Genomic DNA, 26,199 nt, shown 5'->3' on the forward strand with positions numbered 1-26,199 from the left:
CTGGCTATGCTGCGAAACTTTGAAACGAATCGGAAATTATATATAGAAATTACAAGATATTCGGCTACAAGGACAATACGTATGTATTTCATAGAGATCATAAAAGTATTTGAGTAGTCGATTATTCGATACTCGGTTTCGTTACAGGCTTGTTTATGCCGTATGCTAATTTTTTTATTAAACATATGCTTGTAGTAAATATTTTGTAGCCTCTCTATACGTATCCGGATTGATTTCAAATTTGACCAATATAACCGTGTCGATCGTCTCGTAAGAGTGCTACGATGGCATGCTTTCAAATGAACTTTATTCGCCGCTTCGAAAAGTCTTTGCGGAAACAAAATATGAACGTTTTGAAAAATTTCTGATTTCCATCGAACGCTTTCATGGGCGATTTGCGTTCTCTCTGTCTGTCTGTCTGTCTGTCTACAATTTGACACGAAACCATTGATTTATACGAACAAGCCCCTCGAGATACGAAAGGGCAACTGAGGAGGTATCAGTAAACAAATATACATAATGCATAATCGTTCCTTGATGCGTTTTAATCGTAAAAATTTATTCTTATTATCGCGATCTCTCACTTTGTCATCATTTTTTATATAATATTTTATATCTTTCCAATTATTATTCGTTCTATAATCATAAAGTTTTCCGATAACTCGATGTAGAAATAAACAAAATTCAGATTGTATTAAGAAATAAATACGCGATATGAACTTAGACTTTTGATATAAAAGTAGAAAAGTAATATTCTCAAAATGGAATTATCGTTGTACGTTATAGCGACTGAACATAACAATTATATAATAAAAATGATTTGCACTTGATCGCAGTTAATTGCGGTTAATCGATGTAATTACAAAGTGTCGATATCTTGTATCAAAACGTGCATCGCTATTATTCTGCAAATTATGCTAAAAACTGCATAAATAAACCTGTTTTATTTCAGAGTGAGCCCAGGATTCCCGGATTCCGTAAGAACGTGTATATTGCATCAAAAGCTTCAGGTAATATTCTTGCATCGTCCTTCGTTAATTCTTTTTTCCTAAACTTGATAGTTTAAAACTAATTTATTATTTATTTTATTGTAATATCGATTTAAGAAAAGTATGCAACGAAAGGATATTGTATTAAATTTATGAAATAAAGTATTCGAATTACCGATGAACGTTATTCCTTTAGATGATGAATTGTTGTATCGAAAAAAAGAAAGCAAGGGAAGAGATGGCGCATAAATCTCAAAGTGCAGATACTGACGAGTTTGAAACAGGTAATTTATATATTACAGGTAATTTATAATTTATAATACGCGCAAATTTGTAGAATTTATGCTTGGTAAAAGATAATAAAATAAGATAAAATTGTACTATATTAAAATTTCTTTCGTATTTTTATCTATACATGTATAATGAATTTTACAGCAACGTATACGTAGATTAGACACGGCTTTTTCAAGCCGTGAAAATTGATAATGTAATACGATTATAAACTTATCTATCGAAAGATATTTCGTATTTTGGACGTAAATTATTAGAATGATATTATTAAAATAATAAATTAGATAATAAAGGGAAAAACGATACGATAAGAGAAATTGATTATTTACTTTTTAAACGAAACGAAAAAAGAAACGTTTCTTAAATCTATTTTACGATAAGACCGTATAATTTAAACGATGTTTTCCTTCCGATTGTAGCAGAATCGGAAGAAGAGGAATTTTTCGAATGCACCTCTGAGCAACCAGCGAACGAGGACGATTCGTCATCAAGAACGCAGCAGAAAGCGACGCATCTGCTATGGAACAAACCAGCAGGACGATTAGCCAAACATCCTTCGCTCAAGTATAAAACTTAGTTGTTGCTTTTTTAATTTTATACGTTTAACGGTTTTTCGATTTAAACACGTTTCTAGCAAAGCCACGTTTCCTGAAATATTACCTATTGTGTATACGTCGACCGATTAATTTTGATGCTTAGAGCGCGAAATAAATTAAATACCTATTTTCATTTTAACATAAACAATGAAAAGAAATTAAATTTTATTTAATTTATTTACTCGCATAATTTTCTTATTATATTCGTATTTAATTACGAATAACGATTCATTTTCAGAAAATTGGCATATAATCGTCGGAGAAGATACACAAGTTAATAATTTATTTTCACTTGTTTGAAGTATTAAAAATTCTAGAAAGGATCGATTCATTCAAAGTTATTTTGTGCCGACGCAGGTTTTGCTAACTTACTTACACCGCTCTATTTTCCTTTCCTATGTAATGACGTGTTCCTGGATAATAATGATTCCGGTCGATTAATATATCAAACGATCCATTTTAATTAATATTTTAATTAATATTTAAATCAATATGGCTGACATCGTTGAAAAATCGTTTATAATGAAAACATCCCTTACGATGAAATGCCTCGGTAATAATAATAATTACTGTGGAATAATTTTCCAGGAGTAATTTACGTTATGCGCGCGTGTTATGTTTCGTGAAACGTGGCTTTCTTAGGGATAGATACACCATTATTTGAAATAATAGATATAGTAGATCGACTCTCGAACAGTATCGTTATAGTTTACCGTGGTAAGTTATGTTGGACCACACTTTACGATATTTACTTCTATTTTTTTCACTTTTACGTTCTTCGATGATACGAATTAATAGTAAAATTTAATTAAATTAGAAATTTCAAAGCTAAAGTCGTTTCATTTTTAATCGTTATAGTCGCAAACGATACGAGGTTGAGAAATAAAAATACTTAATCAGATAATCATTTTATTCAGATTAATCCAAACTGGAGATCCTCTTTATCTGCCGATAACGCAGGATCCTGTACCAAAAACAGAAGATCAACTTGAGGAAGATGCCCAAGTGATGATGCAGCTTGGAACTAGCAAACATGCTTCGGAAATGCGGGCCAGATTAATGAGTGCCTCGTTATTGTCCGATATGGAGTCTTTCAAGGTGAAAATACAAAAATAAATTATGCAGGGTGTTTCGCAAATAGATGACCAAACTTTGCCAACATATTTCACTCACCCTAGCAATGAAAGAGGATCATATATATATAGGTACTTTTTATTTACTTCGAAGATTTATGCTTATTAATAGCTAGCATTAAAACGCCAGCACTACCGACACTTTTTACCTGTTTAGATATCTGAAAAGTTTAATTTACAATAATTAAACTGCGGATATTTCTGTAATTTTATATTTCTATAATCTAATTAAATCGTTACGTTTAATTGGATGATTTAATTAAAGAAATAGAAATCTAACAGAAATTCGTTTTATCTATTTAAAAATATAATAAATATTCTACTTTGCGTATTTTATATATTTTTTATATTACATGCATTCTGTGCAGTTTTACGTTTGTACATTTCGCAAATTTCGTGATGAAATTGAATAGTTTCTTTACAAAGTTGCCTCTGGAAGCGTACATCGTTTCTGTACGTAATAAGCTCGTCGCTCAAAGCTGACTTGACCTGTGTTGACTTGAAGTTATTTCTTCGTCAAACCGTAAATTATTTAATAGATCGATAAACTCTGTATCGTCCATTTGCCCCACATTAACGATGAATTTGTAGAAAGAAAATTAACGCCATAAATTAATCTCTACGGCACATCACTGTGGCTGTACAAAACATCGATATCATTTCACTGGTGGTAGTTGTTGCGTGATGTCATTAAAGAGAAATACATTTATGCCACCAAATAGTCTTTTATTGGTCTTGAATTTTTGCAGTCTTAAATGAGTTGTTCGCTAATTATCGTAAAAGATCGTTGATATTTCATCAATGATCAACCATGGCACCGCTTTCGGCTCTCTTCTTCGAGTCTTTGTCCTGTCATTCGCTGATACATTATAGCAGTGCCTTTCTCGATGGGCAATGAGAAAACGGAATGCAAGGTTTTCCCGAATGTTCGATGGGCGGCAACGCGTCTTCGTATTATCATGACTGAGTCTTTTGAACATTCACTGTTAATTCCTTCTACGTGTACTGCATTCGAAGCAGCAGCCTGAGCGAGCGCTGCTTATAATAATTCGTTCCGCGTGAACAAATTGTCCGACGGTTACGTTTCTCGATAAAAGCTGCAACTCGTATTTTAATCACAGGAAACATTGTTCTGCGGTTTCGTCTTCGGACATAAGTCTACTTTCATTGCGATCTGGTATGCGACACACTACCTGTCTTCAAAAAGGTTACGATATTTAATATGCTGTTTAACAAGTAAATGAGTAATTTTATCTGTTGTTGCATATGTACATGTGTAAATAAAATGAAAATAAAATTGAAATTATTTCATACGTTTTAATGACTTTCGAAGTTGGTAATATTTTTTTTTTTTTTTTTTTTTTTTGGAAAAAATTTCTTATATAAAATATTAATCAAAGAACTTGTTAAACATAGGCAGCGAATCCTGGAGCAGTTTTGGAAGACTTCATTCGTTGGTATTCCCCAAGAGATTGGATTGAGGAGGATGTAACGGATGAATGGGGTCAACCTAAAGGTTTGTTATGAATTTCCTTATACTATTTAAATTAAAATTATAAAATGAAGAAACTTCAAAGAAAAACCTATAATTATATAATCTATTATCTAATATAGGTCACTTATCGGCAAGAATGCTGATTCCCAATAATCCATGGTCTACGACTTGGAGTTCAGCCCTGCCTGTACCTGCACATAGACAAAAACGTCTATTTGATGACACGAGGGAAGCTGAAAAAGCTCTGCATTTCCTAAGTACAAAGCGCATAGGCCAAATTGCTCAACTTCTCTTACCCGCATTAACTCATGCAGCGCTTTACACTTTGAGCGAACAAAAGCAAGATGCTTTGCCAAATCTACCTGATGTTACAATCAGTATACTTAATAAGTTACAATATGCTACGAAACCTATTCATCAAAAATTACATGTATACGAGGTATCTTTAAGCTATATAGTTATCGATTTACATTTTACATTTTACATTATGCAGTATGATACATCTTATATTATTATCTCCGATGAAAAATGTTGTAGAACAAGGTTCGATGGTTTCAAAGGAGACATTATGGTGTTAGCTTTTTTATCATCATGAGCTGAGACGCTCGACAAAACTTTTGAAAGTTACCATTTACGCATATGATTAACATATAATATTGAAATTAAAATATCTCCCAAATTAATAATTTTTTCATATAAAAGAAACATATTTTTTCATATAATATATGGTTTTATAGTAAAGAATGGCAAATTAAATTGAATAATATTATAATATTATGTAATGTTATTGTATTATAATATATATTAATAATATAAAATATATGAATAATAGTAAAAAATATAGAATTCTATTGAAAAATTAATAATACTAAAATGTGACTCTTTGAAATCATTTAATGTTCATTAAACGTAATTATATTAAGGTATTTCAAGATAATATCAGGTATCTTACTCTGTATAAATAAGCAAAGGAAAATCAGAAATTAAGTAAATTCATTTCAGGAAATTATTCGGGACGTAGAAGGTGTGGAAGCTCTTGTTGCACAAGTAAATTCTTTACAACATAAACTAGGTGGAAACAATGATTCTAAAGAATTTACGTCGTTTCTCATCCAGTTAATGCGAGGAAAGGAAGTGGATGTGCCAGGTGGATCCAATGGAAATATCGGTTCTCGAATAACAACAATGTTTAGAGATGCTCAAAAGGTACTAATTAATACTTGATTTCAGAGGGTATTCTAATCTAGACAACACTTTTTGAATCAACACCTTCTAACATCTGAAGATATTACTAAATAAATAAAGAACTTAATTTTTATTTTTCACATTTTAACTATACAAGATGTTTTGTTTACATTGAATTTTTTAATACTTTAGTTGCTTTTACCGATACAAAAAATTATGTCAACATGAAGTTCGTTTATTCAAAATGAACGACATTCTGATACACGATGTTTACCATTAAGATCTCAGAGTTTTCAAGAAAAAAGATATCGTTTTAAATGAAACTACATTTCCTCTAATCGATGTTCTTGTCATTCTCTATAAAAGGTATTAAGACACTTCTACTACTATTTTGCTTTGAGAGATATGGTAACTTTAATTTTAACATTTATCATATGTAAACAAAGAAAGATGCAAAATAGTGTTCTTGTGTTTATGTTTCCCATATATTCCATAAAATAAGTTTTACAAACAATCATCTCAATATTTTTTCTTTTAGAAAATGTCAATAATATGGAAAACTTCGATTTTTCAAAAAAATTGATCTTAAAAGAGAAAATTCATAAATTAATCATTAATCATAAATTGAAAACATATTGCATATATCAACTTCTAATTCATTCACTAGCCAAACGACTATATTTTATATATAATCAAAAGTGCAAATCAATTTATTCGATCATTTCCAAGAAAACTTTTACCAATTTGGAAAATTTCATTCTAATGTAACGTGTTTGAATTTCTTCTTTTAATTATAACGTGATTCTACAATTTTACGAATTTTGTATTAATACTTTAAGAATACATTTTCGCATGACAAAAGCTAAGTACGAAGAGAATGTAAATATCCAAGAGACGAATTTTTTAATCATCTAGATTCTAATACTCTTTAATACAAATATTTATTTAACAAAAGTAATATGCTATTAATAACTTTGTATGTTCTAGGCTGCTCTTATAATGACCTCCCTCAATAGTAATCCAGACGTAGATGTTGCTGGAGATAAGTTTAAAACATTCCCAGAACCTTGCTGTAAAGAGTTTATTTTACGAATTGTAACACCAAGGCCCTCGCCAACCTCAACTCCACAACCACAAAGGCTGTATGTATGTCTTAAACGAGATGATATTCGTTTAGCTGGATTCTTCTCGAAAGATACGATATTTTTATAGTCCACATTCTAAGACCTGTCCAATTAAGAATGTATTGATTAACGAATACTTTAGAATTTCAGTCGTTTCTGTCTTTCCATCTTTTCCAGTTGTGTGAAATAAGTTGTTAGAATAAATTTTCTATCCATTAGTTCACTATTATTCCGATTTCTCTATCGACAAATTTGTATATAAAAACTGCCATAAAAAAGAAATGGAGAATTTTTTTGATAAGTTATTACAAGATGAAAAATTTAGATCTTTTTCAAATGATATTAATGTGACTTTAACTTTACTTCACAATTTTTTTTAAAGGAAAAAATATTACAAAATGGCAAAATTATTCATTAGATTCGAAACCTTTTCTGCTAAAACATAGATAACTGGCTGCCATTTCTGCAGAGTACTGAAACATTTAAGATAAAAAATTCTTCCTCATTTATAAACCAGAATCTATTATCTGAAATGTGGCAGAGGACTTTTTGAAAGTTGTAGTGCTCGTAGAAATGGCAGTAGTTTGAGAAAAAAGAAACCTTTTATCAAAAAAATCAACTGTAAACACTTAAAAAGTCAGTAATTGAAGTATCATAAAAATATTACATTGAAAAATAAATAAATTATGCAAAATATTCCTTCACATTCCTAATTTTATCAGAAATTTGAATTTTGATAAATTCCTTTGATACAATATTCTATTCTAAAACTTTAAGGAAAATAAAAGTATATATTTTATAAGTATAGGGTGGTGTATTCTCTTAATAGTGTAGTACATGTGAAACAGCATCAAAACAGCATCAGTGTATTCACTTTATATATATAATGGTTACAAAAAGTATGTATTTGCATATATACCCTTATTTTCCAATGAAGCATATTTTTATCAAACTCAGACATATACATATATAACAACACATCATCAACATTTCTTCATATCATCTTGACAACTGTGAGATTCTTAACACGAATATTTTGTCATATCTAGACTGTGGATGTTTGAACATTTATGCGAAATTTAAAACTTCAAAAATGCACAAAATACATATAATATACAAAAATATACAAAATATTAACAAAACATTTAGTAGATGAAACAAATTTCTGTTTAGGTTCTATTTTTTTTAATTACATTTACAGAAATATGAATTTCCATAAACATTCGCAGTCTAGTTATATCAAGTGATAATTAGATCTATTGTTTATTGTTCGTACAAAATACTCATTGGTAACAAATTGTACTGTTTTCATTCATTTTTAACCAGCTTAAAATAATTATCTATATAAGTGAAATTCACTCGTACTTTTTCTTAATTGTATATTCCGTAATTGTTCATTCGTGTATCTAATTTCTCCTTCTTCTATTACTCTTATGCTCATTAAGTGAAGTCTTTATAAACTCATTTTTTCACAAAACTATTTTTTTCGATACGAAATTCTAATTTACATAATATATGTACCAAGATATGTTGTTGATATAGTAATGGTATTGTATTAATAGTATTATATATATATACATACATATATATATATATATATATATATATATATCATATATATTAATAATAATATTTGTTATCAGCACATTAAGTATTGACAAAATGTATTAATGCGAAGAGAACTGAATGTTGTGTTCAAAGCAACAGCCTTAAACATGCTTGTTTCTGTAGAGGAAAAAAAAGGAGACAATGGTCAATGAATAAATTAATAACGTTGACAAACTTTCCAAACATGTATAAAAATATGTAAAATTTGAATACTTTGGTCAGAGACTTATGGTAAACGAAATCAATTATATTTGCTTTTATTTAGAACTATAACAAATAACTCAAACTTATACATTAAAAAAGAAATAATGAATATAAATATTCTTCGTAATAACCAAATAGTAAATATTCTTAAACTATATTTTTTCATAATGGTACTCATTATTACAAACCTAAAGAATAATTTTCTTTTCAAGTTTTGGAGGAGCAAGGATGAAGTCTTGCACAATTAAATCTAATTCTTCCAGCGCTAGTTGAGCATGTAATCGTAGTATTAGATCCTCATCGTTGTCTCGTAAGTGTTTAAGGCCACGATATAAATCAACCAAATCTTTACCCAGGCTTGTTAATGTATCCCTTCCAAGACCACGGAATAATAAAGTGCTAACCATAACTGCAGCTCGTCGACATTCAGGGACTTTGTCTGTTTTTACAATACTGGTAATGCAATAGATCACCTGAAGATTTATATTAAAACTCATTTATAATCGAGCTTATATATACATTCAAAGCATAATGTACTTAAATATATATTAAATTCAATTGTATATAATTATATATACTATTAGTAAAAATTCATTATGATATAAAATATAATAATATCAAACGGTAATTTTTTGTGAAAAAATAAATCTGAAATAAAAACTAAAAATCTTTTAATAAAATTTTCGTTTAAAGAAAATATTTCTAGTAATTTATAAGATAAAAGTTGTTTTAGAAAGTCAACATTTTGACTACTCTTTTTGAGCTACATTAATAAAATAGCAAATATGACAGAAAGACAAGAATATACCAAGTTCCATGAAGTCGATATCTACAATTTAAGAGTATATGTATAGTAAGTTTTTAAAACGAAAAAAACGGAATCTTATATAAATACATAATTGTCAATTTCATGAAAAATCGCTCTCCACTTGCTAGAACTACGTTTTATGGCTTTATATAATATTCATATTTATGTAAATTAATTGAACATACCTCAATAACGTCATTCCCCAAACGAAAACCTAGTACTTTACAGAGTTCAGCTAAGCAAGAAAGACTAGATGCTCGCATTAAAGAATCTGCATCTCGTATAGCACATAAGAATCCGTTTATTAAAATACTCTTATAATACGATACCATTTCACCTATAAAAATATACAATACTGAAAAATTTTATATACGAGGAGAAAGGAATCTGTACAAGACATACCTAAATTTCTGGTCATTTTTACAAGTATTTCTCCTAATTTAACTCTAGTTTCTACATTTATGTCTCCACCAGAAATACGCTGTGGTATATCAATATATTCCTGTATTAATGTTTTAACAACTACTTCTGGATATGAAGTGGCTAAAGCACATAATCCGTTAATTGCTGCCAAATATATAAACGAATCTTCGTGTTTCACATTTTCCTATTAAAAAAAGATATACAATACACAAAATACATTAGAAGGGAGTGAAATTAGAAAAAGATTCTTTTTACCAACCATAAACAATTGTAGAAGAACTGGCTTTTTAGAAATAGTATATGGATCCATATTTTCAATTAGTTTAGTAAGAACTACAAGTGCATGAGCACGTACAGGTAGTAACGGATCCGCAAGATCTTGAATTACGCTATCGAATCTGTTTGATACTTTACAACCGGCTGACACGTCCTGATAATGTTTTTTTCCTGGTTTACCTTTAGTTTCAACTAGTTCTATCAGTTCTTGCATTAACATTAACAATTGAGATGGAATATTTGAAAAAGCACTACATTCTTTCAAGAATCTTACAAAATCATTGAATACTGTCCAATCTAAAGATTTCTTTCTTTCGTTTACAATCATTTTCACTAACATTAAGCCTACATATAACATTTCATAGTCTTCGTCTGCTGTCAAATCCTGTGTTCTTTTTATATGCTGATTAAATAATAATTTTATAAAATAGAACATTAGTTTTGGATCTTCAACTTGTGATTCTTGCACAACAGATATATTAGCTAAACTTGATAGAAGTTTCACAGCTGCTAATTTTTCTTCCATCTTTTCCATTGTATCTTCCTGAGTTTCTAACATATTTTGATCTTCCATTTGATCTACTTTTATGGAATTTGATAGAAATTTTAATAAATAGGTAAACAGTTTAGTTGATAAATTTCTTGTAGTAAACGTCAAATCAAATAAAGTATCTGCAAATTCTTCATATTTGCAAGTCCTATCTAATCCAAGAATTTCAATTCCACCTGCTGGTCCAAACTTTGATTTCAAATGTTTCCCGTAATTATTAGTTACATAGTGTCCAAGAAATACGGCAAAAAGATTAGTATTTAATGGTTGTTCGTATAAAAGCAATAGTACAAGTTGTTTTAGTTTAGCTTTTAGTACGTAAGCACTTTGTCTAACAGTGTTATATAATGAAAATAAAGGAACAGCTACATCCATTAAAAGTTCAGAAGGCAATTTTTTAAATTTACTTTCCATGGCGACAAAGCATCTTGTTAAATTTTCAATACATTTTTCCACCTCTTCCTCGCTTTTCACCTCCTCTTCATTTTCTGAATTTATTAGTAATGGCTCACATATTACTTTTACAATATTTTTAAAGCAAACCATCGGATTGTATTCATAAAATATAGTAATGCAGTAGCTTGCTATTGTTGCCGAATGCATAATCTTGGTTGAACTTAAAAGATTCAGTAACTGAAACAAATATAGTTTATCCTAAAATTATCAAGTATTCAAGGAAATAAATATGAATCGCTAATACAAAAATAATTTGTAAAATGTACTTGTGAACATATGGATTTATAATATTCATCAGGATTAATTCCATGTGATGTAGCTATTAATCGGGAAATAGTATCCAATTTATTCCAATGTTGTCCATAATCCAATGGGTTTTCACAAACAATAGTTACAATTGAAATAATTCCATTAGGTTGCATTAGTTGTTGTACTAAATATTTACGGGTTTCACGTTGGAGCCATCTTGGTACTCCTTTAATGCCAAGAATTACCATCAATTCTTTCATGCATATAGGTAAGGGACAGTTATTTAATAACTTATGAAACAAACATATAAAGTGTTCTTGATCTTGTTTTAATTTATCATGTATATCTTTAGTCATTATAAATTTAACCTTGCTTTCATTTTCTTCTTGAGTCGGTATAGTGTTTTCAAGTGGTTTTATCAATGGAGCATAGGATAATTGTAAAAGTGCAGCGAATAAGGATCCCATTTGAGCAAGTATTGGAGGACGAAACATAATGTCATCGTATAATTCTATGACAGAATTAACTGTAAATTTTAATCTCTTATATTTCTGAAATAAAGGAAATATTTTTAATTTTCCCAATTAGTGTTTTTTAATGCAATAACTATAATTCATACTTGGAAATCTGATATATCTTCCTTCCAGACCATCAAAACTCTGGGACATAATTTAGCCAAGTCAACTCCGACACCGGGTAAAAGACAAGATATAATTCCTATAGCAGTTATCATTTCTATACAAATTTTTATAGTACGAAATTGCATAACGCTAAGTAAAGATCCATCGTTTGTGGAATTATTCATCTTTATATTTTTTAAGACATATATCATGACATATATGTACCGATACCTAAAAATACATTATTGTGAAATTTTGAGACATCTTTAATATTAAATAATTTTATATAACTTTATATAATCTTAAGGTGTTAGATTAGATTAGCCATCACATGTCACGTGCCATTTTGTCATGCATTGCACTTTATTAATCGACAAAATATTTTTAAATGTTTGAGATGCCAGAGATACTTGTTTATCATTAATGTAAAATGATTTTGAGCATTGTTTTTTTATTCGATTGAAGAAAAGAATAACAAAATTGTCTTTTATACTGTCAATTTATATCATGGCATGTGCAATCGAAAAGTTGAAATTCAGATGTAGCTGCCAACATATTATATTTAAGAGTTATAAAAAATGCTGACATTACCTAATATCGTCAGGTCCATTTTCATCTTCAATACTGTTAATTACAAGGTTTTCATCATTTTTCACTAAAACCAGTTGTACTTTTTCCAAAGCCTTCTGTAATCTTTCATCAAAGTCAGCCTTTCCTAAAACTTATAAAATTATAAAACTCCCATTAACAATTTTTAATGATTATAAAATTTACTCGTTTTAATATATAAAAAATGTCATCATACCACTTTCAGTTTTATTAAATGTTGTTAAATGAAGCAGTATTTCATGATAATCCATGTTTTTGTTTATTTAATCAAAAAACTAAACTATTACCTCAAAATATAAATATAATAGGTACATATCAAAGAGTAGGAATTGCAATCACGGTCAGATAAACTGGTCTCGACACACATATATCGAAAGTACAGAAGAAACCGTTCGAAAATTGAATTGCGAAGAATCAACATGGAAGATGTTCTCGTTCTGCGCATACGTGACAATGTCTCAGACGGACATAGAGACATTCTATTCATCTTTATCTATCTTGCAAGAAAAAGGATTTTGCTATATTGAACATAGAGATATATCCCTATAGCCTCTCTGGTTTCTGAATATAATAATTGAAGCCAACTTCACGCAATCATATTAAAAACAAGTTCTGGTGACAGCGTAACATGATTTTACCATATATATATAATATATTAAAATTTAAAAAGTGGGAGCTGTTATCCCTTCTAACAATTTTAATAGCATTAAAGTGGTCCACAATTATTACATTTCGACCGGACATAGATCGTTTAACAGAATTACATAAATGTCCAGCATGTTTTGGTATTTCTGCATGCAATTATATTCATGAAATAGATATCGCATTTCATGATTTTTATTCTGTGTTTGCATATTTTTTTGGAGTAAAAAATGTATTTTTTGGATCCTTTAATAATAGCAGAGTTGTTCTGAAGAAGTTAGCACAAAATTCGGAATTAGATGAATTTGATCGAATGCTTTGCAAAAACAAAAGAATTTCTCATATTTGTATAAAAAATGCAAAAGAAATAGATAATAAAGTTGAAGTCGATTTCCATGAACTTATCAAAAAAGAAGTTCATGTGAATTCTACGAAAAGTAACTTCAATCATTTAAAACTTTGTCCTACTGTTCAACATTTAAATGATCTCTTAAGTAATGTATATCGTAATGAGAAAAATATCGATAGAAATATACTTCATATTAATATTTGGGTATTGACAGTTCTTAATCCTGAGCCTCTCCTTCTTCAGGTACATATATACTTGTTTATGTCAAATTATTTAAATATAAATTCACCAAATTTACTTACATTAACTAAACTAACCTGAAAATGTATTATTTTTATATTATATTATTTTTCATATATAGGGATTTCTACATAAGCTTTTATCAGCAAAAACAATTGAAACATACAGCTTTATATGCTTATAAAATGCTTTGATAAAATGAACTAAGATATCTTTGTTTATAGATATTATCTACAAATAAGGATTGGCCAGTACCAAGATATTTTGGTACCTGTGGTCGCATTTTAATTGAGGAATATGTTGGGATGCCGTTAACTGCTTATTATAATGAACCATGGTTACGTAGGGCTAAATTAGCTTCGAGTCTTCTAGATGCTGCTTACAAATTTACTTACAAAGATGATAATTTTGGCTTCTATTTAACCGATATATCTGCTGATAATATAGCAGTTGATTCAATTGATAATGTAAAATTTGTAGATCTAGAAGATGTCATTATTGTTGACAGAAACATTGCTCCTATAGGTAATCTAAAAATAATTGAAAAAATCTTAGCATTTATTAGAAAAAGAATAAAGCACAGAGTAACACTCATATCCCAGTTAATTATTTAAGAATTTTATATACTTCTTAGAGAGACCAACTACATGGAGTCAATTACAAGTAAATACTGAGAATTTTAGCTGCTCAGAATGTCTGGCATTTTCTGGTATTGATGTATGTAGTCATAAAGTTAGTGATCACAATTACTATGCAATATGCAAGGTTGGTTCTTATTATTTGAGAACATAATATGTATACTAACTTATTATTTGTATAAATATATTATAACAAAATGAAAATGAACTAAGTAAATTCATTTAAATTTAACTCAACATCATTTTCGATAGAAAGATTATTTACATACAATATTTTACATTTATAGATATTATTAGCAATAAATATAAATAACAGTATACTACCTGGTGGTCTACTACACGATATACCTGCAGATATATCAAAAAATTACCCAGATGTACAACATTTAATACAACAATGTGTGCATCCCCAAACACTACTCAGTAGAATAGATGCTGGAATGCAACTTAAAAAACTGTTAGATTTTATAATACAAAACCAAATATAAGAATTAAATAAAATTATGCAATTAATTGTAATCAATTGTTAAAATAAATTATTATGTAACAATTAATATCACAATTAACTGAGATAAATCAGTGTCATCCTATTAATTTTCAGAACATGTTATTATTTGCAAAAATATCTTTATTTTAAAAAATAAAACACAAAATACAATAAATAAGCTATAATATGATTTACATTTTTATGCTCTCTTTATAAAAATCAAATTATGATAATATTCAAAATATTTATAAATATTTTATTTCGATGTGTATAAAATGAAACATAAATAAACGCTTTTGTTATTTTCTTATCAAACGATATTTTTATGTGCTACATATCTAAAAAATGCACAGTTATATTCGTACAAGAGTACTCTCTTTATTATTTTATCACGGAGTTTTAAAAAGTAATGCTATATGCTTCTTTTCTAAAAAAAAAAACTCGCTATTTTTTTCAGTCTAATAATACAAAGGTTTATATATCTTGTAACGATATACTATGTTTAACCATTTGTTCTTCTAATATTAATATCCTTTCCTGTAATTTTTGTATTACATCGTCTTTTTTAGCAATGTCAATCTTTAAACGCGCTATCATCATATCTTTATCTTCGTTTAAGTTTTGTAACAATTGATTCGTTGATGGCCGATTTTCGGGCTCTTCTTGAACTAATTGACTTACTATATGCGCCTAACAAACATTGATTACCTTTATTACGTTTACCTTCAAATAGTATTTTATTAAAATATCATCGTGTTTTAAATAGACGTACCCACTTAAGATGAGTAGCAGCTAGTGTTGTTGGTATATGTCCCATTTTCAAACTATTAATTATTTCAATTCTTTCCATCTGAGTTCTTGTATGCACTATCAACTCCAAAAGGACTATTCCTAAACTATATATGTCACTCTGGAAGAATAAATGTTGTTTTATAATATTTTTAAAAATTATTATTTATTAAAAGGAAAAAAACAATACTTTAGGATCACATTTTCCTTGTAGTTGCTCTGGCGCTGCATACATTTGTGTTCCTATTATGGAATGGTGATTTTCACTTCGTAATGGACAAGCTAATCCAAAATCTCCTAACTGTATTTGTAGCTGTCCTGATGTTGAAATAAATATATTGCTTGGCTGAAGTTGTGTAAAAAATTTTATATATTTTTAAGCAATAAAGTAAAAGCTCTTTAGGTATTTTATTTGAATCATAATCTTTTCATTTTCTTGCTTTACCTTTATGTCATGATGCACAATTCCACGAGAATGTATGTAGTCTAAACCATGAAGAGTTTGTGTTAATATTGCAACGAGCATTTCTTGTGGCGTTACTTCTATCCTTTCGTCAAGCCACTGTTGAAGTGTTTTTTCACAAAGAGCCATTTGAATATACAATGTTGTATATTTATTCTTTAACATCATATATAAATTAGATATATATATATATATATATATATATATATATATACAGTAATACATATATACATACTGTTTGAGGTATATATGGTAAAAGCATCTTATTTTTACTGGATTCTTCATATGAATTACTGCCATCAGTATAATTTGTATTATTTTCTATTTTATTATTTTGATGTTCGCTATCGTTTCTAAAAGATATACTGTTTGAATTAGTTCTCTCCTCATCCTTCTTAACATTTTCTTCTATAACAAGAGATGGATTCAATTTATAAAATCTTAATAATATCATGATTAATCGCAAATTATTTGATATAATTATATGTACCAGACTTATAATTTGTCCATTTACTATGTTGTGACAACATGTTCTGTTTGTCATTTTCTTTTGGACTTTCACTACTCCCAGTATCCAAACTTTGTTGACTTTGTGAACTGGAAGTCTGATTTATCAACGATCTATATTCATTTGTTTTGTCATATTCAATAGAACCTAATCTGCTTTGCAAATAACTTAGGGATACTAAATGCTGCCTTGAAGGCAACATTGGTTCAATCCATGCACCTTTATATGAAACTATATTGGTATGATTTAATTTGGCAAGAGTTTTCACTTCTTCAAGATGCTGCATTATATTTTTAACTCGATCAGAACGAACTGTTATCTTCTTAATGGCATATTCAATACCATCAAGACGATGTAAAGCTTTAAAAACATAACCAAATCCTCCAGCAGCAATAAAACTTATTTCTTGAAACTCTCTATGATACCGGGACCATTCTATCATTGATGGTCTACATAAACTAAATTTGTATAAATTAAATATAATAAAGCTTCCTTGTAATTGTACTTTGGAAAACGCAGTATTAAATTTTACCTTGAAATCTGAAGTGAATTTTCACAACCGGCTGCTGCACGTGTAACTGTAAACAAGCGATATAGTGCTTGTTGATATTGATTTCTTAATGGTTCGAATTCTATCATATTGTAGGAATCATCAATTAGTTTCAATTTATGAAGTCTATCACAAATAGCTAAAAACAACCATAGAAATTATTTCACAAACTATCTAAAAATTTATTAAGACACTAAAGAATTTAAAAATTGGTGAAATTTGAAATAGAAATGTGATAGGGAACATAATTCCTTAATTGAAATGTTTTAAACGATGGAAATTACTTTTTTAAATACTATTTGATAATTACTTTTGATAAAAAACAAAAATTTTAATATACTGCATGGTTAAGTAACTAAATTATTGACAAGAAGCTTTAAAATTGTTATATTTAATTTTTAAATTGTACAAATACAAAAATTTTTCATACTAACAAAAAGATATAAAAATTAGTTGTTATAAAGAATATAAATATATTACCAAAATACAATTTATTTCTGCGTACTGAATCATCTTCAAATAGTATACACAATTGCTGTACAAGTGATTCAATTAAAAGACTAGTAGAAGTTCTAACTATGCTCACAATTTGCCTATTGTTCAGATTACTTTCATTGTCCAAACATAGTGTTGGATTTGCATTGTTACCTAAAAAGTAAAAACGATATAACAAAATATCAGTCAGAGGCTACTTAAAGTAATTGAAATTTTGTAATTATTATTCCAGATAATGACCGATTTACTACCTAAAAATTAATTTTTGTATTATTATCGTTTTTAATTGAAACAATACATTTTTTACGAAAATTAGTAAATTACCGATTAAATAAATGCAGATGACAATATAAAAAGACTAAAATTATAGTTATTAGAACTGTTACTACGAATACATTTTAAAAACGCGCGGGAGTTTAAGGTTATATTATTTACCTCTGTCAAATGTAGTTGCACTGGATAGTGTATCCCAAAGATTAGTTAGAGGTGAGCTGTTATCAACCATTTTTAAACTTAATACATTTTTACATCAATACTTGTATTATTGTAAATCCACGTACACTATCGTAGGGATAAGACACTCTCGTGGCCACCGATTGCACTATTCGCCAACAAGATTGCCACCCTGAAATCTTAAATATAAACCAAAGGATGCTAAAGAAAAAAGTCAGAAAAATGTTAAACGGACGTTGCGCAGTGCGATCTTGTTTCTGTAATCAACAATGCTATTGTATTACGTCGGTAAATCTATGCATCCTTTGTATGATTAGCTACTTTAAATATCTTATTAAATTGGTAACATCTGCCATGAAAAATCCGCATCCGTCGTGAAAAATCGCAGGGACATCATGGGATGTGTGTGTGGATTGGTTTTAATTAATTTTAAGATAAATATATCTAGGATTAGTCCATAGTGTGTACTTTTTATACAAAGATGCATTGTCTGATTTGAAACAGGTGGTTTTAAGTCCTAGCTTTAAGCCTTAGTTTTAAGCTCTACTTTTAAGTCTTAGCTTTAAGTTTCGTCGTTAATTTTAAGCGTTATTGTCAAGTTTTAGTTTGAAATCACATCGTTTATTTAGTTTTAGGATATTTGTGAAGATCGATGTATTTGATTGGTATTTTTCTACAGAAGCAAGATTTTGGCGACGTTTTTGCTTTTTTCATTGGTTTTTTGTGAGTTTGTAAGTCGGACTACCTATGTTTGGTAATATATAATTAATAATTGATATGAGAATAGAAAGATGAAAATAGAAAAGATTAAAAAATTCACATTTTTATGTGTTAGATACGTGAAATTACAACTCTAAGTTTTGAAACTAATTAAACGAATCATTTAAGTAACTCATTACTTTGACAATGTGCAATACTTTCTAAAGTATTATAGAGGTATAAGATTCTATATTTCATTGCGATTATAGGATATCCTATTCTATATTTTATTTATGATTTCATATATATATATATATATATATATACTTTATTTAGTTTTAATTCGAACCGACACTATGTACTGAATCGATAACGCCGCATGTGGCACGAAAATGGTAAAAGGGTCAGATGAGCCTCAAAACATGAGACACGAAAAAGCACTATATGTCACGTTTATTCTGTACTTTGTGCTCAGGCCAAATCAGTATGTATATCACCGATAAATATTTATTTATCTGTTCATGTATTTATATATCTATTTATGTTCTTATTTATTTATAAATTTTTAGTTTTTATATAAACATATTTTTATTCCATTATTATAAATTTGTTCTTATTCTTTATTTTTGCGAATGAAAGTCTACATATCCCTTACAGGCGAAACACTCGAATCAAGTGTAATATAAAAATATCACCTTTGCGTTCAGAAGTATATTCTTTTCAATAAATATTTACTATTGAGAGAATATTTTTGTTATGTGTGTGGTAATAATCTCTTGCAACGTTAAGTTTTTTAGTTATATTTTCTTATTTCTATTCCATTCAAATTCATCATTAAATTTATAATATTTTATCTTTCTTAATTTAAAAAATATATAACATTTCGTTTTATAGCTTTGTCTGGATTTATCATAATTGTTTTAGTAATAGAAAAATAACTAGCTAGAGAATGTTAATTCTATTTCAAAGAAACCGAAACCTCTCGCGTTTGCGCAGAACGATGTCCGATGTTGTCACCATATTAATCGTTTTGTTATCACTCGGCGGACACTCGCCTCTATGTTTAGTATAGGAGTGTTCAGGCCTATGTTATGTATATGACATATATACATGTATATAGTTATCAATAATTCCATAATTTAATTTAAACTAACAACATAAATTTAATTAATTGAAATTAGTAATAGACGTTTCAATATCGGTTACTGCTTATAAAACGGAAAATGAATATCTATAGATTGAAAGTCAATTTTAATCTTATAGGGAAAATTGCAATATGAGTAAATAATTTTTATAATTTTAATAAATAATAAAGAATATCGTATATAATTTTACAGTAATACAGAATACATTATAAATACGGAATACAAAATCACATTATAAATTACTAAAACAAGCATTTTTCGAAATACATAGTAGAAAATCGCTATATTAACCATTGTTTTGTTGCTTTGATCTGTATGCTAGTAGGTTCTCTTTTAATAGAACCCATTTTTTTTTTTTTTTTTTTTTTTTTTTTTTTTTTTGTAAAAAGAAAAAGAAACATTTTGATTGTAAAAAACAATAACTCACTAATCAATTATAATTACTTATATGTAATAAAAAATGATATTTCTTACAAAACATATTTTCTAATTAATTAATAATCAATTATTTGTATAACGAATCATATCTCTTCATTTTTTTTTTAAAAAAACGTCTAACATATGATGTTAATGATTAAGTAAGATACAAGTTAAATTGATAGGTACATTCGTAAAATCAAGCAAAGATATCTCAATTCTTGAATAAATGACAATATAACCGATACAAATAGTATAATTCAATATGTTCCATAGAATGGAATGATGAATAACTTTTTTTGTCGATTATATTTTATTAATCGCATACTAAGCAAACAAAAAATGTATATAGTATCAGGCTATTTTCACCTAGATATAGCACGTAACTTTTAGATTATGTAATGTGAGAAAGAGATGAAGGCGGAAGAGAAAGCTAGACAATGTCATGTTGGTATCCATACGACCTTGAAATGTAATATAGTGCGTAGTGCAGTTGGTGGCATACATTGTTGCACGTGGTGTGGAGTCATTGACTTTAGAAATACTTTCCACTTTCTACTTAACATGTCCTTGCTGATTTGACCTCCTTTGATCTCTTATCCCTTCTTTTCCCTACATCTTATATGTTGACTATAAGTACATCATAAAATAACGTCATATTAATTAAATTTCCCGAAATATCAAGCATATAGGGTTATATAAATTAATTAATTAATCATAGATTAATTTTCATAAACAATTTTAGATTGTATAATAAAATAATGTTTTATAACACACATAAACAAATAATGTTTTATAACAGAAATGTTTCGTAACACTTATTTATAAATAAATAGACCACGGATGGTTATGCATATTCATGTTTTTATAAATGCAAGTAAAGAACTTAGAGTTTTACTCTTTAAATATTATAACTAATACTGCATTATCATCACTAATCATCTATGATAATATCAAAAAATGCTTACGCAATTCTTTTGGATAACACAATAAGAAATAATAAACAAATAAAACAATTTTGACAATCAAACATGTGAAATTTTATAAGTAAATTTTACAAGTTTGTGTGAAAGGAAATCCATAATCTAAAATTCCCAATTTATCAATTCATTAATATCGTTAGTTTGTAAATTATTGCGCAATTTTGATAGCAGATATTTGAATGAAAAATTTCTATTTAAATATTTACTGTTAGTGTATATTTATACGAAATATAACCATATTCATAAGAATATTTCGAAATAAGAAATACGAAAAATACCAAACCGGTTATTCTAATCGGTTGATTTAAATACAATGATCAAAAAGAAATGTCTAACTCCTTTTACGATTGTTTTCGAAATTAAGCTCCATCGTTATACTGATACAAAATAAATATAAGAATATGTCTTGATAAAATTGATTTAGAATATATGATTAGAATATATAATTTTGTGTCACTTATTTTGAGTTATCGTATCAATTAAAACTAAGCATTGGTCAATAAACACAGTTAGTACATTTTTTAAAGCTTTACTTTATTTCCATAAATATATAAACATACAGTATTCGACAAAAGTATTGGCATAGATTAGGTTTTCCTAAAATTAATGAAATTCATTACCAAAATTTCTTGTAAAATATAATTCTAATCTAGATGTCAAGTATATTGTAATTCGTTATTGGTAAGTATTTGTATAATGAAAATTAATAATAAAAATACACTATAGACTGTTTTTAACGAAACATAAGATTTTAATAATATATATTTTAATATATATTTAACATAATTAAAAATTTTAAAATTGTACCCCTGTAAAACCCAAAATATGCGACTTATTATCTTTAATTAAGATGTTTTATTAATCTTGTCTGTATACAATGGATTGATATGTCAACTTTCGTTTCAACTTTTCAATCTACAGGACGGTGAAAGACCGAGAAGACGCGGTGGTCAATAAAAAAACAAATGAACCAGGTTATGTTTTCTCTTCCCTTTGCCATTTTGGTTTCAGCACGATCGCGAGTCATTTCTAAGGTCGCCGCTGGCATAGCTTAAAACAAGTCGCGTTAAGATTGGTCAAGGTACGACATCGCTCTAGAGTTGATTGCTACCTCGACCGTAACCCCACTACTCTTGCCTCCCTACTCTCGAGATTTCTATTTGGTCCATCGCCCCACCAACCATCGCCCGACCTCTTGTACCTTCGACGCGACGTCTCGGAACTGGAATCCTTGTCGATCTCGCCGCGACCCCGACACTGCGTGTGTTTAAGCCACGTAAGTCGTGTTGACCCACGTGCCTCCACAGGATCGTACATTGCACTAATGGCACCTTATGCTCTTAATTTGATATGTTATTGTTGTACATATCGTGAAAATAATTATTTACTTTTTTTTACCAAAAAAACGTTTTATTAAAGAATGAAGAGAAATAAAAATACATGTTTTTTAACTTTTCTAGTCACAAGTTATAAACTGCCGATTTTAATTAATTCTCCTCTGCGGCATTAATAGATATGACGATAAAAGAAATTAACTAAATTCTAAATAAATTTTATGTTTTATCAATCACTTTGGGTAGAATGAATTTTGAATAGTTCCATATTAGGGACTTCTGGTATTATCATCGAAATTTTACAAAATCCCAAGCTACTAGTTATCAGTACCAATAAATTTTTTTTATAACAACAATAAATCTGGTGTAAAAGAAGTTAGATTTCCAATTAAATTTTTCGAATTACTGGTAATTTGATTATACTATATGACGTAAAATTGCAGAGTTACAAATATATATATATATATATATATATATATATTATCTATAACTATTAACTTGTCTATTTACTAATATTATTAGCTAATAGATTGTCAGTTATTATAGCTGGTAGAACAGTAAAAGGATCCATGCAATCGTTTATCAGGTTTACGTTTCATAACAATATCTAATTGGTAATTATGCAATTTAGTGATTTTTCTCAATTGAGATTATTTAACTCGAGTTGTATAATTGAACTAATATTATTTATCTTTTGCCACGCTACAAACTTTTTATTAAAAAATATTCTTTATTCAAAATTTTACAAGACGCAAATTACGAATTGCTAATTCTAATCTATTTTCTTCTATGACAGTAAGTTTGGTGATAAAAAAATTTTATAATTTGACAATTATTTTTAGCAAAATTGCAAAATTATAAAAGAGAAGCCTATAACTCTCAAATTATAATTTAATTACATATTGGTCGCTAGATTATTATCATTAAATTACCATCGATTAGTAAATTATTGTTCAAAATATAATGCAGTTGCAAATGACAATTAAGATTTGAAATGATAATTTTGTCTACATTCACGTGTTACAAAGTGTTGACACATTTTAAATACGCTTTAAAAGTATCATTAATTAATATATTATATAATACATATGTACTTTGCATTCTATTGTTATCTTTTTTTGTAATAGAGATATGAATGCGCAATAACGATTCCGAATCCGAATGTATGTAAAATAATCGAATGTGGTTTGACGTAATTCAAACCCGGAAACATGTTTCGAAAGTGTTCCTTATAGTACAATAAAAATTATCAAAGCACGCGATAAAATTAATTTTAAAAAAGTTGCGATAAAAACTTGATGTAGTTTTTTCCTAATGTAGTAGACTCCTGAGTATATTTATTTTATGTATATTTCTATTTTAATGTTCAATTTTGAAAGCATAATAATGTGGCGGCGATAAATTCAGGTTTGGAGAAATATACGTCAGCCTATTTATTTATTATCTGATTTGTTACCTGAATCAACGAATACGTATCGATGAAGGACCACTATCATAATGTTCTAGTTGCAAATACTTTTGAAAATCGATATACAATTTAATATAATTTATAAGTCTCAATTTATCCAATATATGTATGTATAAGTTATTTTAATAACATTAAATATTACATGTAAAATGAATAAAATATTAACAATATTGAAAAAATGCTATATATTGTAATATTATGTATGTTACAATAGAAAGAAATGCAAAAAGATATTAAAAAATCAATAAATTGTATTAGAATCGTTATATCATCTTCAATATAACATAACATATAAAATATCAAGAATATTAAGAAACATATTTTGCTTTGAATTGTACTAAAACAATAAGCATATACACTAATGAGATATTTAAAAAATGTGAAACTACATTAAACCCATTAAAAATATTGTAAGATACAAAAATATTTTAAAAATATTAAGTAGTATTAAAAAATGAATAAATGTATAATGTTTTATTTTGAATTATACCAGTAAAATTACTTAAATATCTTTGAAACCAAACTGGATTCAAACAGAATTAAAAAAAGTTTTTCTTGATCTTCATTTTCATTTTGAGGTTATTTATGAACTGACAGAAATAACGAAAAAAGAAATTAAAGTATTCAAAAACATTCAATGAAATTTTAATATTGTTAGATACGGTGTTGTTGCTAGCGTCACTGCTATCGTCTACACACTACCCACCACCAGCACAGTCTCTCAGGGGCACCACTACACAAAAAGCGAGGAGTACCAGTGTAGCCCCGTCGTTCTTGCCACCGCACGCGGCGTCCAATGCCCCGTCCGGAGGTAGCAGCCGTGGTTTCCACTCGGCACACGTGCACCGCGCGCAGTGGGTCATTGCTCTCCTGTGTTCGAAAGTAATATCGTTACAGCGCACGGCACTTGTCCCAGGCATGATCACCACGAAATCCAACAAATTTGCTCATTTATAATTAATTACGTGCTAATATGTACTTATAATGAACTCATTAAATTCTGCAACTTTTTTAAAATTTCTTGCCTATCGTAATCAATTTCTTCAATTCCATAGGTTCGTTTAGTAATTATGTCAAATTTTAATATGTACAAATTTGTAAGTATCTTAGATAAAATATTTGTCAAATTTTATTGTGATAAAATAAAAGATAAAATTTTTGTGTATAGTGACCAAAAGAGAACTAATGATACATACCAAGGAAACAATAATGACGGATAAGGCAATGATAGTCAACTAGTGACGAAAACTGAAAGAAAGAAAGAGAAAGTAATACACGCGCCAATCATGAATTCACCAACACATCTGCGTCGACCGGATTTAACCTCTGGCAGCTTCCTGTACCGGCTGTTAAATATCATGCAGATTGCCTTTTCCTCGTCATTAATGAACACTCCTTTTCGATGTGCTAATGTTTTTGCATTTACAGGTGTATATGAATACCTGATAACTAATGTTTTTTACTTTTATAAAAATATTTTACTTTTTGTATTTTTCAAAATACATGCATGTAAACATTGCGAATTAAAGATCTTATTTCTTTCAATTTAATGTTTATGATTATATATATATTATAACATGTATATAGTATTTCATTCATGTATTTACAAAAGTTAGTTTTAAAATGAAACGAAAATATAACGATGTTGTATTTTAGTACTGTTTATTTACTAAGTTTTGCATTTTTTACTCAAAAATTTACTAAATAGAAGTAACTGTTTATCTATATAATACTACATGCACATACATTATATGCTCAATATAAATAATTTTCAAACACGAAAGTCGAGTGAACAGACTTAGATTTGACGTAAGTAATAAAAACCCCAAGCTCGATACATATTTTGATTATTCCAGCGATGATAACAAATCTGTGATTAATCAACGTTATCATAACGTACGGTGGCGTCACATATGCGTGTGT

At 28.3% G+C, this 26,199-nt stretch overlaps 4 protein-coding genes and 1 long non-coding RNA gene across 10 annotated transcripts in view; 3 read left to right on the forward strand and 2 right to left on the reverse strand.

Annotated features, from left to right (window-relative positions):
* The window catches only part of LOC126914550 (rab3 GTPase-activating protein catalytic subunit), a 31,279-nt gene extending 24,248 nt beyond the window's left edge, over window positions 1-7,031 (forward strand). Inside the window, exons 7-14 of one of the 2 annotated variants that reach the window (XM_050718626.1) lie at window positions 953-1,010; window positions 1,186-1,273; window positions 1,700-1,844; window positions 2,794-2,974; window positions 4,426-4,525; window positions 4,624-4,943; window positions 5,507-5,710; window positions 6,677-7,031. In XM_050718626.1, coding sequence (XP_050574583.1) covers window positions 953-1,010; window positions 1,186-1,273; window positions 1,700-1,844; window positions 2,794-2,974; window positions 4,426-4,525; window positions 4,624-4,943; window positions 5,507-5,710; window positions 6,677-6,901 — 1,321 coding nt within the window. In that variant the 3' untranslated portion in view covers window positions 6,902-7,031. The remainder of the gene's footprint in view (window positions 1-952; window positions 1,011-1,185; window positions 1,274-1,699; window positions 1,845-2,793; window positions 2,975-4,425; window positions 4,526-4,623; window positions 4,944-5,506; window positions 5,711-6,676) is intronic. The other variant, XM_050718627.1, reaches the window with a different exon arrangement.
* Window positions 7,032-8,662: 1,631 nt separating this feature from the next.
* Window positions 8,663-13,058, reverse strand: LOC126914549 (transport and Golgi organization protein 6 homolog). 2 transcript variants are annotated; one of them, XM_050718625.1, is made up of 8 exons: window positions 12,813-13,058; window positions 12,599-12,722; window positions 12,007-12,238; window positions 11,405-11,938; window positions 10,116-11,315; window positions 9,836-10,040; window positions 9,619-9,770; window positions 8,663-9,098 (listed from the first exon to the last, which is right to left on the reverse strand). In XM_050718625.1, the coding sequence occupies exons 1-8, from the start codon at window positions 12,865-12,867 to the stop codon at window positions 8,814-8,816; spliced, it is 2,787 nt and encodes a 928-aa protein (XP_050574582.1). In that variant the 5' UTR covers window positions 12,868-13,058; the 3' UTR covers window positions 8,663-8,813. The 2 variants fall into 2 exon arrangements, with proteins under 2 accessions (XP_050574582.1, XP_050574581.1); XM_050718624.1 differs by having other exon boundaries at window positions 12,599-12,728.
* Window positions 13,059-13,179: 121 nt separating this feature from the next.
* On the forward strand, window positions 13,180-15,047 carry LOC126914561 (divergent protein kinase domain 2A). Its single transcript, XM_050718658.1, has 4 exons — window positions 13,180-13,850; window positions 14,072-14,372; window positions 14,482-14,612; window positions 14,773-15,047. Exons 1-4 carry the CDS (start codon window positions 13,245-13,247, stop codon window positions 14,971-14,973), a joined length of 1,239 nt encoding a protein of 412 aa, XP_050574615.1. The 5' UTR covers window positions 13,180-13,244; the 3' UTR covers window positions 14,974-15,047.
* A 356-nt stretch (window positions 15,048-15,403) lies between these two features.
* LOC126914558 (eukaryotic translation initiation factor 2-alpha kinase 1-like) lies at window positions 15,404-18,608 on the reverse strand. Of its 4 annotated transcripts, none has more exons than XM_050718647.1 (9): window positions 18,213-18,608; window positions 17,763-17,930; window positions 17,265-17,421; window positions 16,715-17,190; window positions 16,460-16,629; window positions 16,207-16,380; window positions 15,952-16,107; window positions 15,745-15,882; window positions 15,404-15,662 (listed from the first exon to the last, which is right to left on the reverse strand). In XM_050718647.1, the coding sequence occupies exons 1-9, from the start codon at window positions 18,280-18,282 to the stop codon at window positions 15,447-15,449; spliced, it is 1,725 nt and encodes a 574-aa protein (XP_050574604.1). In that variant the 5' UTR covers window positions 18,283-18,608; the 3' UTR covers window positions 15,404-15,446. The 4 variants fall into 4 exon arrangements, with proteins under 4 accessions (XP_050574604.1, XP_050574605.1, XP_050574606.1 ...); XM_050718648.1 differs by having other exon boundaries at window positions 16,207-16,323; window positions 16,460-16,632; XM_050718649.1 differs by having other exon boundaries at window positions 16,460-16,632; window positions 17,265-17,310; window positions 18,213-18,607.
* Window positions 18,609-22,643: 4,035 nt separating this feature from the next.
* On the forward strand, window positions 22,644-25,794 carry LOC126914572 (uncharacterized). The gene is made up of 3 exons (XR_007709686.1): window positions 22,644-22,750; window positions 24,935-25,373; window positions 25,445-25,794. It is a non-coding gene; the product is annotated as an uncharacterized LOC126914572 (long non-coding RNA).
* Window positions 25,795-26,199: the final 405 nt, after the last annotated feature.

The sequence above is a fragment of the Bombus affinis genome, chromosome 3, assembly GCF_024516045.1.
Source record: "Bombus affinis isolate iyBomAffi1 chromosome 3, iyBomAffi1.2, whole genome shotgun sequence".
NCBI classification, from domain to species: domain Eukaryota; kingdom Metazoa; phylum Arthropoda; class Insecta; order Hymenoptera; family Apidae; genus Bombus; species Bombus affinis.

Excerpts from the sequence above, each read along its gene's own strand:
- LOC126914549 (XM_050718624.1), bottom strand. The coding sequence starts at position 12,867 with ATGGATTATCATGAAATACTGCTTCATTTAACAACATTTAATAAAACT. Across the intron at positions 12,239-12,598 it reads AATGGACCTGACGATATTAG|GTATCGGTACATATATGTCA; the intron begins GTAATGTCAGCA and ends ATGTATTTTTAG. Across the intron at positions 9,099-9,618 it reads TGGGGAATGACGTTATTGAG|GTGATCTATTGCATTACCAG; the intron begins GTATGTTCAATT and ends ATAAATCTTCAG.
- LOC126914558 (XM_050718646.1), bottom strand. The coding sequence starts at position 18,282 with ATGGTTGATAACAGCTCACCTCTAACTAATCTTTGGGATACACTATCC. Across the intron at positions 17,191-17,264 it reads AATTCACTTCAGATTTCAAG|TTTATGTAGACCATCAATGA; the intron begins GTAAAATTTAAT and ends ATACAAATTTAG. Across the intron at positions 15,883-15,951 it reads AAGGAAAATGTGATCCTAAA|AGTGACATATATAGTTTAGG; the intron begins GTATTGTTTTTT and ends TTATTCTTCCAG.
- LOC126914561 (XM_050718658.1), top strand. The coding sequence starts at position 13,245 with ATGATTTTACCATATATATATAATATATTAAAATTTAAAAAGTGGGAG. Across the intron at positions 13,851-14,071 it reads CTGAGCCTCTCCTTCTTCAG|ATATTATCTACAAATAAGGA; the intron begins GTACATATATAC and ends CTTTGTTTATAG. Across the intron at positions 14,613-14,772 it reads ATTACTATGCAATATGCAAG|ATATTATTAGCAATAAATAT; the intron begins GTTGGTTCTTAT and ends TTACATTTATAG.